Source organism: Scomber scombrus, chromosome 11 (genome assembly GCF_963691925.1).
Source record: "Scomber scombrus chromosome 11, fScoSco1.1, whole genome shotgun sequence".
In the NCBI taxonomy this organism is placed as follows: Eukaryota; Metazoa; Chordata; class Actinopteri; order Scombriformes; family Scombridae; genus Scomber; species Scomber scombrus.
In genome coordinates, this window is record NC_084980.1 from 7,312,014 (window position 1) to 7,324,824 (window position 12,811).

A 12,811-nucleotide genomic window follows, 5' to 3' on the forward strand; every position below is an offset into this window, starting at 1 on the left:
GTTTGAAAGCACAGATGCCCCAGGTCTTGTTTCAAAAGTGGACTTTAGAGTGGTGGGAGAAACACACAGAGAGAGAGAGAGAGAGAGAGAGAGAGAGAGAGAGAGAGAAAGAGAAACCAAATGAGAGAAAATAAATGCAAAGCTCAAAAACAAAACACATCTTGTTCCAGATTGGCTCATAAAAACTGAGTCCAAAGCTTCTAAATCAAAGAGATGGCAAGCAGGCAATCCTTAAGCCAGAGGACCTCTTAAAGAGAAAAAGATGACAGCGGAAAAAGAGACAGATAACGGGAAGAGGTTACAGGGGTTGTAGATGGGAGAAAGAGATGAGTGTACAAGATGAAGAAAAAGGGACCGACAAGTGGCAGGGATCGGGTGAATGGGATGAGAGGGGGGAAAAATGGGAGAAGAAAATTAAAAGTGTGGGATGGAGATAGAGAGTGTGGAAGAGGCCAAATGGATGGAGGAAGAGGAGGGGGAGGAAGAGAGGAGGGGTGGGTACAGGAGGATCAGGACAATAAGAGCGAGGGAGCAAAAGGAGAGAAAGGAAATGAATAGGATGGAGAGATAGAGGCAGAGATATACTTTGTGTGCGGTTAGCAGGGCTAAAAGGCAACGCGCTCATTCAACCTTCGTCTCATCCTCACGGGGGGATGAGAGAAGGTCAGCAGTCGCACTTCATAGACTCTCTGCCACAGGCTACCAACATGTGTTATGAGAATCAAAGAAAGAACGGCTCTAATTACAGCAGCGAGCGCTCGCCACGCATCATCAAATGATAAATCCGGATGACTCCACGCAGAGCATCTCCACAGGGAGAAAGCCGTGAAAAACTAAATCGTGGATAATATAGATGTGGGCCATTACATAAGCATATTACATTTCAACAAGAAAAAAATCAGGTGGTGTTGACAAGGCGGTGTAAGCACACTGAGAGAATGTAAGATTCTGCCGCTAGCACGAGCCCCGTCTCTGCTTTACTGCTTTGTACTCGGCTTTCTTTCATAGTCCAACACACAGTCGGATTCCCCTCTGCAGCAAAGTGTCATCGGAGCTGAAAGCGAGGCCCGCTCCCACCGTTTAAACTGTACAACACTATTATGCAATTCCTCGAGTCTCTTGCTTTACACAGCGTTTACCACCACTCACGACGTGTGCCTCAGTCATCTATTCGCCGTCCTGCTTGGCTCAGTTGTCTGAAACATGAACCTCGTACAGTGTTTGAATCGGGACTTGGTTCTCAGGAGACTGCAACATTCTCCCTCCCCAAATCCTTTTTTGTATGGTGTGATTATACAGCGATGATGAAGTCATAAAATTCCACAAAAAGAGCCTTTGGCAGTCTTCCTGGCTATGATGAATCAGTTTTGTTGCTTTGGATGCTATATTGTCCTCTGTGCTACAAGTTCAAGATGGTCACAATCAGGACATGCACCAAATCGTTAATAGATATAGCTCAAGCAAGATTAGGGAATAATAAAAGGTAAATAACAACACTTGTAATTGTCAGATGCAATGATCTCAGATTGATAGATACATTTGTCTGTGTAGGAGAACCAATTGTGGACCCTTGGCCTCAGTGTCAATGAAATTTGTCTTCATTCTACTACCGACACAGTTCTAAGTGGGCGTTATAAAGAATTGGGGCTGCCTTGGTAGCAGTGTGTTGCCTCAGGTAATGATCCAGGAACACACTGCGGTTTATAGGAGGCAAGATTGTACAACTCTGGAAAGTTATCACATCATATTTTGTTACAACAGCCACAAGGTAAGAAGTAGAAGTATGTAATGTAGATAAATGGATAGGACAAAATATTGATACCTTTCAATGTTATATAGTGCAGCACAACACCACCCACTATGATCTCTATAATAACAAAAATATTAAAGCATCACATTCCAAAAGCAATATATATGAGCTTTCTAAAAGTTGAATTTAAGATAGCAGTGATATTAACCACCCACAGATCTCAGGATCAGTTTGAAACATTACAGCAGAGACAGAAGACAGACATCATTCTCATTCCAATAGCTTATTACCTTATTTACCTTTATTTACCTTATCATATGCTCCCACTCACTGTATAACTGTTCTCCCACTTATACAAAGCAATCTAGCCACTGAGAGCTCTATAATGACCACATCGAGAAATGTGTTAGGCCATTGTGTGTGTTTGCCGACGGAGACCCAGCATCTTTCTTAGCTGTAGTCAGGCCTGCTAAGGATACACGATTCCCAGGGTATGATAGTTAGAAATAATTTAAGAGCATGGCTGTAGGTGAATATGGTACTAAAGTTCCAAACACATCTGACGCAGTGGACTGCAAAAAACACCATGACTACACTACACTCCCTTCTTCACTGTGTGGCACTTTTTTCAAACAAAGGTAAGTCCTATGGATAAAGTTCAAGTGGATCTGTTAATGATCAGGGTTCTTAGAGGATTCTACACCTGTACCCCACACTTTGCTCTGGTTATGGACTTGTCATCAATGGGTAGACCCAGATCTCTAGATCAAAAATTGCAGTTGCAGGGAATATATCATACTCTGTACTTATTTAATTGGAAAGTCGGCTGTCACATCTGTCAGGCCTAGCTCCTGTACAAGTGACTTTTTATGTGGTTTTTTATGCAGTTAACTCTTACATACTGTTCAGTGTCAAATTTCATTTTTTACATCTGACAGTTATTTTAGCTGGACTTTTGTGACCCACAGTATACAATCCATTAACCAAACAGAAGGAACAATCAAACATTTATTAATGACTGATGGGGGAGTTTATGAATGTGAATTGGTGTAGAGGCTAATTACGAGTCAGAATATGAACAGTATGTAAGGGTTAAGTGAGGCTGAGCTGGAGGTCCAGATTTACAGTAGTCCAGCAGTTCCCAAACTTGTTAACTTTAGATTGCTTAAAAAGGGAAACTATATCTGCTCAAATGTTGTATATGTCTATTGTCCAGTTTCTCAGACAGAGATTAAGACACAAGATTCTGTGAAAATATCCAATGAGAAAAAACTTAGTCCCTGTCCGGGAAATTGGCCTTATAAGTTGTGAACGGTTAGGCAAATAGTCGTATTTCAGAAAATTCATCTCTATATCAAATTTAAACTAAACCTAACCCTCTAACTCTAACCCTAGCTCTAACCCTAACCCTTGATATCTGGTTTTCTGTGTGTGTTCAAGAACAGATAAAAAGTTGTCCAATAACTGAAAGTAATTTATGAGATTTTCCGTATTTTTGCTCTTCAGGAGGCATTGATCTAAAGCAGTTACCCATAGTTTCAATGCACCACACACACACACACACACACACACACACACACATTAAGATTCACCACTACTGATTTAACTCAGGGTCTGGAGAAATCAGTTTAAGCACAAGTCGATTATACAGTTTACTCACTGGACAGAGCGCTGAGGAACAAAGGCAATTTCACAATCCCAAACAGCCAACAATTCAATAATTAAAAAGATACGTGGAGAGATTGAATGCGCTAATTTGTGCAAATGAGGTTAAGAAATTCCAAGCGGTAAAGAAACACATTACCTTATTAAGGGGGGGGGGGGGGGGGGGGGTAAAACAACAAAATTAAAACAACAAGGCAATTGAATTAAAGGAAAAGAGATTCATGAGGGTGAATCTGGGACGCTAAGAATGAAAGGATCTCAAAGAAAGACACTGATGATGCAGATAAAATACAAAAACACAGTTCGGATTTCGGAAGCAATAAGCTCTGAGCTACTTTCTTTTACTTTTTTTATTTATATGTTGTCCAGAACTACTCAGCTCAGCTCTGTCTAGTATGTCCACCTTTGACGATTGTAACTGTCAGCTGTTCTTCTAAAAGTCCATTTTCTTTACAGCCCGATATCAGAAGCTTCTTGTCTTCGCTCAGTTCACACCTCATAAAACATTAAACAATGCCCTTTTTTTATAATGTACAGAGTAGACAGAAGTAGCAGCAGTATTAGTATTACAATAATGAGTACAAGTAAAGTTTGTACAGCAATATTAAGTCAATATTGAGGTTGAGGAGTTCCAGGAAATGATTCGAGAACTTATAGAGGCTTGTAGAATAAATCAGCTTTAAAAAGTGATAGCTGAGCATGCTGTTATTCATCATTACCCACTACTTCCACCACTTTCCTACATAAACAATCCTCCTGTGCACATTTTCCCCAAATCAACACAATCCTAAATCTTTAAAATGCGGCACCATGAATTGACCTCAAACCCCTGTCCTGCCGGGGTCTCATGAGAGAGACCTCCACGAAACCGAGGGACCTTGGTGGAAAAAGCGAAGCGTCTGATGCATCCGAGTGTGCTCGGGACTGTCAAGCAGCGGCAATCTCAGCCAGTAATAGGCCCATTATTAGGTAGGAGCGAGGGAGCGGCGGAGTTGACAGAGGATAAAACGGAGCGACCGATCAGGATAAATAAGTGGCGGAAGAGCCAAATCGGCAACTGGGGCATCACAACACATCAGAGATTTTCCTTTCCCCCCCTTCTCTCTCACTCTCTCTCTCTCCCTCACTCTTTTCTCTTTTCCTCTGGTGATGCAGCCTCCCCTCCCCTCCCCATCCCATCCCCTTCCATCACACCCACCCACTCCTTCCCCCCCCCCTCTCTAACCTCCCCCACTGTCTCTCCCACCCTCTCCGCCTTTGAAGATGCTTTGTTTTTCTGAGTTGCCTCTAATCTTCAAATAGGGTGATCTAATAATGGCTGTATGAGTGTGTGTGTGTATGTATGCGAGGAAAATTTTGATGCAATGAACCATGCGTGTCTGTGTGGATGCCCCCCTTTCCCCCGAAACCCTCGCCACCCCCTCCACATGTCAAGTTGTATGTGTGAGTGTGTGTGCGTGTCATGTTGATGCTACCCCAACGTATCGCCCTGGGTGCAGTTTGGGTGTCATGCTGAGCTCTCCCTGTGTCTGTCTGAGATGGGTGGGGTAGTCAACCCTGTGTTTGTGTATGTGTGTGTGTGTGTGTGTGTGTGTGTGTCGCAGCGTGACGGCTGGTACAGTCAACACACGCAGACAGCTGGATACCAGTAGTCTCCAGAGGGGAGGAAACTGGGGCAAAAAAAACGAAAGAGCAAGATGTAGAACAAAGACTTTTTATGGATACGATATAAATTTAACGTTATAACATGTTAAACTCCGCACGCCAAACAAACCACAGGAGCAGAGATGAAAGCCGCTATCCTGTACAGGTCCACCTGCTAAACCTACTTCAGTTGTCGAAAGGGGAGATGCACATGAAAGAGAGGATGACAGAAAAGGAAGACCTCGCCTAAGCCTTCAGGCTCAGAGAAGTGATTTTCAAGGCTAAAAATTCAGCTCCCTCTAAGAAAGCAATCCTCAAAATACTCCTCTACCTTTTTTCCTTAACTACACGTCGGTGGCATGTGTGACATTTTCAAGCGTGAGCGACTAGTTTGTGCTCAATACCCAGAGAGACTGAAACAAACAGTCTATTTACAAACTCCCTCGTGTGTTCACCCATCATACGTCCAACCGAATTTATCCATTAGAGTGAAAAGATTGCCTTTTAGAGGGTAGACCTTCACAACGAGCAAGAATGAATGCTTATATCCATTCTGCCCCCCCCCCCCTTCCCTTCCCTTCCCTTCCCTTCCCTGAAAGAATTTGGAGCAGTGGCAGCACCAGCCAAGACCCATTTGGATAGTAAAAAAAAAAAACTCGTAAGGCGGAGACCTAATTGAATTGCCTCTGATGGAAAGAGCTCAATACCCTTTTACAGGTTTGAGTAAAGATGGAGGGATGAAGGAAGGGCACGCAAGAGGGAGGGAGAGAAGGGAGAAAGTGAGAGGCCACAGGCATGGCGCGGCGGGAGGACGAGGAGGAGGAGGGTGATGACGGGGAAGAAGATGATCGAGATGGACAGATAAGGAGGAGAGGGAGGGAGGGGAGAGAGGAAACAAAGAGAGGAGATGACAAAAATAGAGAGGAGGGGTGTGGTAATGATGGAGATATAAAGGAGTGGGGGAAAGAAACATGTTTGTTTTTTTTAAAAACAGCAGAAACTGAGAAAAGTACTGATTAATAGTTTTGATTCGCTCATCAGCTCGTCCTTTTTTGTCTTCTTCGGCGGAGGAAATGTGCTCACTCTCGCTCTCCCGCATAGCAACGGCGTGTTGAGTAAGTGATCGCTCGCTAATGTGGCCGACTAATTGACAATTTCTCAATAGCAGCAGTGGCCTTGGCTCGCAGGCTGCCCACACACACACACACACACACACTCTCTGATATGCACTTACACGCAAACACACACAAGCTACTTCTTCGAAAGAAAGAACAAACATTATACAATGCCTCTGTATGTACAGTATGCCATGTCAGGCAAACACACACATGCACACACACACACACACACACCAATCTCTCGCCTGTGGCATTAAGGCCATCCTGCCACATCTAATAAACTCTGAGGACGGACTCAGTAGGCCATGGCATGGTGTCCACTTTACTCTGCTTAGGCAGCATGTGCCTTAAGCCTGATTTTCAACGCGTCTGTTGTGTGTCTCGGCATGCGTAATCTGCGACTTCTTATGGCCCTTTCGATTTGTCTCAATTAAGCTCCATTGATTTCCGTTCTCGCCCCCCCCGTCCCATATTCCACACCTCTCACATTAAGACGCTTTCACTTGAGCGCGATTGACATCACGCGGACCGCGGAGCGATGAAAGACGGTTGGTGAGGGAAGAAAGGTACGTGAGGGTGATTTGGGGTCACTCACCAGAATCCTGTCCTCTGATTTGCCACTCCTGGTGTCCTGTTTGATGGCTCGCACAAATTTAATGGCCTGCTTGTCTAGCACCTTCCTGATGCTCTCTGGAGAGGGACAAAGAGCAGAAGGAAGAGAAAAACAAAACAAGATGAAAACAGGGAAGCTAATTACATTATGTACAACACATAAAAGAATGAAAAGATGGCCTGAGATACACTCTGAATCAGAATGAAAAGCTTTAAAAATGCAGCTGGTTAACAAATTCAAGGAAACTCCTGAAAGGAACATCAAGGATGCACCAATTTACTGAAAACTCAGAGTACAGAGTACAGATCTGATCTGACTCTTATTTTACGCTATGTGTAATGGAAATTTTAACTATAAGTGGAAGCGATGAGTGTATTTATTTGGTAGCAAAAGTTCACTGCAACAAATGAACGGAGCAGATAAAAAAGTAATGGGGCAGGGCAACAACACACACACACAGAGAGACCCCAATTTGTGATGACCAGCCTGGATCAGATCTGCATGCCACACTGTAACAGGTGTAACAGACATACTGCAACATCCAGAAGGTAAATACCTCTGTGTGTGTGGATTTTTTATAGAGCCAGACCGATACTGGATTTTTGGGGCCAGTGCCAATACCGATATTGGGGAGTAAAAAAACAACTTAGCAACAGATATATTGGTCAATAATATTTTATGTACAGAATATATAGTTAAACACACTTTTTTTGTAATGATCCCTCAAATGTAATGTAATGAAGGTATGATATTTTACAGTTTAACAATAAATTGTACAATAAATAAATTTTATTGTATAAAATGCCATCAGTGCACTTAAACAGTAAACTTCTCTGCGAATTCAATAATTAGAATTAGCTATGATTTTTTTTAAAAACATGCGGAACAAACAGAAAAAAACAACAAATGCATATAGAAAACTTGAATTAAGAAAAAAGTAAAATATACATAAAATGCTGCCTATATAACTTTAAGATATATATATATCGGCACATATTTGACAACATATTCACCGATACCGATATATCTGTGATATGCCAATTTTGGCCGATAATATTAGCTGACCAATAAGTCTTTTGAGCTCTAATTTTTTGTACTGATTCATCAACATGCAATTAGTGTTTAAAGTCAGATGCTAATCGCAATTAAAATATTTGCACCTAATTCAAAGTAGTGGCAGCTAATGTTACTGTGTGTTGCTAGTATGTGCTCATGGTGTCAGCTACATTAAAACTCAAACTTGGCATGAGAAGTAAAGGAGCTTTCGGATGAATAAAGTGACTAAAAATACTGTCATGTACTCTCATTAGACAGAGAGGAGCAGGAAACATGGAACATTTATAGGAGTAGCCCATAAAACGACCCTACCCCCTCCCCCCAACAGCAATTTCATCTTCCACCACTTTGTTTCACTGTGGGCATTGTCATATATCAAATTGGTAGACATTGCTCAACCCTACAATGAGGCTCCTGCTAGACACCGTAGTAACTGCTAGAAAATACATGCACATGGTTGCTGTGGTGGTCAAATTTTAGTCAACAACCCAATGCCACTGAATTAAATTTGATTTAAAAACAAACACTCTTTAATTTGGATTGGTTACATCTGGCCAAGGCTTGGACTGCTGCATCCCTTAGAGACATACTAATTGCAATAGCTGGCACAAATTGGTTAAATGAGTAGGAAAATTGGGGATGCACTGATGCATTTTACTCTCTCTGTGCCAATTCCAATGCCTTAACTCAGGGTATCTTCAGATATTGGATGCCTATCTGATACCACTTAAACTCTGTAAACCACACTGTGTAGAAGACATTGGGATTATTTATACAGTCTGTGAGGTAACATGAGGCCAGGGATCTTTGTGCTGCTAAAAACCGAGTCAGCAGGCTTCTGTGACTGAATTAATGTAACGGATAGCAGAAACAATTCATTCTTATAATCACACTGACATAGAAAATTACATTTAGTGTGCATCAGGAATATATCGTAATGGCCAACACCTGATTCGCTAAACAGGGTCAATATCAGTGCTGATAAAAGTCCGGCTTATCAGATTGCTGCATCCCTCGCTATCATCAAAACATTAAGAACGATTGAGCTTGACAAATGATAAAACAATATTCACCCCAGCTCCACTTACATGCATTACATTACATAACCATCAGCGTATGAAGTTTGCTCCAGGCCAAGCTGCTACTCTAAACTGCATGTCTACATTAAGTCCTCAAAGTCCTCATAATCATGATGTTTGAAGTTTTACGTTTCTATGACAACTTAGCCAAAATGCATGTGCTGATGGAGATTGTATGTGATGGTTGGAAGCTTTAGTTCAAGCAAGTTAGAGGACCTTGGGAGGAGATTGCTTTGAGTGGTTGCCCTCCAGCAGAGTTAAGAGACTTTAGTCAATCTAAACCAAAGAGTACTGAAGCTGTTCTGGAGGCTTACAGTCCCAACCCAACACCCTAATAAGACACTTTATGTTGTTGTTGTTTTTTTTGTTTTTTTATTCATCACTTGTACCTTGTGCTACTCGAGTGAATCTCAACGATAAAGTAAGAAGGACATGTGAGCGTTAAGACTCGGGATTTAGGACATCATTAGCAGGTGTTTGAAGTTGGTCCTTTGAAAATAAATCACTGACTCCGTTATCTTAGCGCTTTGGTTTGATCTTCCATCCAAATGAGTTCTGTTCAGAATGGGACGATAACAGCTGTGAATCATAAACCATCTCCTAGTAAAATCACCATGTTAATGCGAAGGATGCGGGCTACTTGTCTTTCTGATTGTCAGTTTAGGGATACGCTGTTGGTTTATGATTCCTTTAAAAAGACAAAAACACACGAGGGTGAACAGCCACAGAGACAAGTAGACAGCTACAAAGACACAAGCCTGAGGACAGGCAGACACACACACACACACACACACACACACACACACACACACACACACACACACACACACACACACACACACACACACACACACACACACACACACACACACACACACACACACACACACACACACACAACCTCTAGCTGAAAGGGACTCATAACTGGGCTATTTTTAGCCTCAGAGGAAGATAGAAGCAGCTCGGCTCATCTCAATGGAACTGACTACAAGATCCAGAGCTGCGATCTTTCGGGGGGCCTCTACTCCAAAACGCCACATGACCCTGTTGAAGCTCACTGAACCGCTCCAGAGGCCTCCCTCCATTTACACCCCACCCCACCCTGCAGAATCCGAGGAAACATCCACCCAAAAATAACACAACCTGCGACTCGCAAATGGAAAACCTATATCCTCACACTGCAAACACAAAGCACATATGCCTGCAAGCTGTGAAATTCACAACCCTGCGTTCTTCCAGTGTAGAGGGGGCCCTCTCATGTTAAATATGCGCCCATGGAGCAACCACCAGATGGAGATACAGCGAGTCCTGCTGTGTCACGATGCTCCATTGTACTCTCTCACTATGCTTTGCACACTCATAATTCTCACTTTCCACATCCGGCAACAACCATGAAGTTGGCTCTCACGCTCGAGTGAGCAGCGGCAGATGCGGGGAGGACGAGGAGGGGATTGGAGGGGAGGAATGTGGGGGGGGGGGGGGGGGGGGGGAGTAGGTAGGTGGGGAGGGGGAAGGTGGCACCCTGGCAGATCGAAGCACAGGATCAGCCCAAGACAAACGCAGAGTTATTGACGTTAAGCTGGGTAAGACCCAATCGCTTAAACCTTTTAACACACTCTGCACCCCCCTCTCCCTCCACACTCACACACAACGCCTACTAGTGTGACCTCGGCATCTGCTCCCAAAGGGGTGAAAAGGGGCAGACCAAGAACCAAGAATGAAGATGGATCAGCCTCCCCCCCTCCTACTACATCTTTAATTCCATCTCATATCCCCATTGGCTTTTTGACAGTTTGATGGATCTGCTCACTCATTGCCCACCAACCCACACATGTCCCCCTTCTCTTCCCTTCCCATCCCCATCTTGCCCCCCCCACCCCCATTGGCTGAGATTGTGGCAGGTGTGTTGATGGCCTAATGCTGCTTGTCTCTTATCTGCAGGCCAGACAGACGGGCTTTGACCAGGTTGAGCTGGTAAACAGCGGGATTTAACTCTCCATGTCAGGATAATTAGCAGTGAAAGACACACCTTCTTTAACATCTTACCATCCAAACATGCTGGTGTGGAAATCCTTGAGAGAGTGTGTGTGTGTGTGTGTGTTTGTTGCACAGACCAATCTCCCCAGCAGAGATGAGAGGGAGGCTCAGGCTGTGTGAAACCGAACCCATGCTTGCTTGATGCCTGCTGCACGAGTCTGCACAATAACTCCCACGCACACACACACATACACACACGCAAGCAAGCAAAGAAAAAGAGATGAAGAAACTCGTAATGAACGCAGATGAACACCGAGAGCGCACCACGGCACCACTTCCATATAACTCCGACAGCGCAACGGGGCCCCTGGGCGCGATACATTTCACGGCGGATCTTTATGCCAAATCAATCCGAAAGTGAACAATCTCGCACTCCGAACGCACCGAGATCGATGGGATTACAATTTTCACAAGCTTCAACAACCATTAACTCTGCTTTTAGCCTTGGGAGAAATTTCCTGTGCTTCCCTGCGGCGATAACTCCTTTCATATCAAACACACTGGAAAGCAGAGATTTAAAGAGCAGCCGAGTAAAAGAAGAAAAAAAACAAATCCCATGCGTCCTAAAAATAAAAAAATAAAAAAACATGTTCTCCTTCTCTTCTTTCCCTTGGTAAGAGGTGGAAACACACTTCGCGGAAAGGAGAAGAAAAAAACTCATGTTTGAGCTCACCTGTGATTTCCCTGCTGACGTTGACGAAGCCCGCAGCTGTGGTCTCCTTTGAGGCCATGGTGCGCTCCTCCCGCCGGCCCTCAGCTCTCCTTCCTCTGCTACTCAAAGCGTCCCCTTAGACAGCCGCCGTGCACGGGTCCTTTTCGTGTATCCCCCCTTCCTTTTTTCTTTTTTCTTTTTTTGACTTCCCTCCGCTGCGCCTGCAGGTGCTCCGGGCGCAGCAACAGCCGGTCAGAGTGATGCAAAACGATGCCGTGGTGCGCACTGGCAAAAACCCGAGGAGCGCCTCCGACTTCAACACTCAAGCACATGAATGAGAGAGAGAGAGAGAGAGAGAGAGAGAGAGAGAGAGAGAGAGAGAGAGAGAGAGAGAGAGAGAGAGAGAGAGAGAGAGAGAGAGAGAGAGAGAGAGAGAGAGAGAGAGATGGGAGGAGTGGGGGCGAGGAAATGTTCTGCCGCTGTATTTTCATAATGTTGCAAACTCAATGCATATAATCAAATTCACGACATTTTTCTTGTAATTAGTGCGCTCATGAAAGAGGGTTACATTGGGGGGTGGGGGGGGGGGTTACACATTTCACTTATCAGGGGCTCTATGTTATTTTGTAAATATGCCAACACATTCTCACCTATGCACATGGCTCATTCTTGGAAGCAAAATGCTTTGTTAAACAGTGCAGCTGCAGCTTGCTTTAGGGCTGCAACTTTATATTATACTAATTAATCTGGCAATCATTTTCTTAAATTAATGGTTTCATTTATAACATGTCAAAAGAAAATAGGAGAAAAATGCCCAGTACAATTTACAAGAGCCCAGGCTGACATCTTCAAATGTCTTGTTTTAGTCAACACACAGAGATTTGATTCCAAGAGCATCAAATCTTCATATCTGAGATCTTTGATATTTTTGCTTTACTTACTTGAATACTTGACTAATTTTCTTTAAAGTACCTAACTGATTAATTGACTCCTCATGTGTGAATTAATTCCTCAGTGTATTATGTTCTAAAGCTGAAGGGAATCATATTAAATTGATCAACAATCAAGATGCTAGAGAAGCTGCTAGACGTTAATATCAGCAATGACAATGTTAATGTTTAATGTGTTGGCATGTTAACATTTACTAGTTAGCACTAACTATTAAAGTACAGCTGATAGGAATGGGAATCTTTGCAG

General features: G+C 43.4%; 1 protein-coding gene across 1 annotated transcript in view; it reads right to left on the reverse strand.

Annotated features, from left to right (window-relative positions):
• Window positions 1-11,693, reverse strand: part of LOC133990744 (capping protein, Arp2/3 and myosin-I linker protein 3-like) — a 98,584-nt gene extending 86,891 nt beyond the window's left edge. Inside the window, exons 1-2 of the mRNA XM_062429146.1 lie at window positions 11,636-11,693; window positions 6,773-6,867 (exon numbers count right to left, since the gene is read on the reverse strand). Of these exons, the coding sequence (XP_062285130.1) occupies window positions 6,773-6,867; window positions 11,636-11,693 (153 nt within the window). The remainder of the gene's footprint in view (window positions 1-6,772; window positions 6,868-11,635) is intronic.
• Between the last annotated feature and the right edge of the window lie 1,118 nt (window positions 11,694-12,811).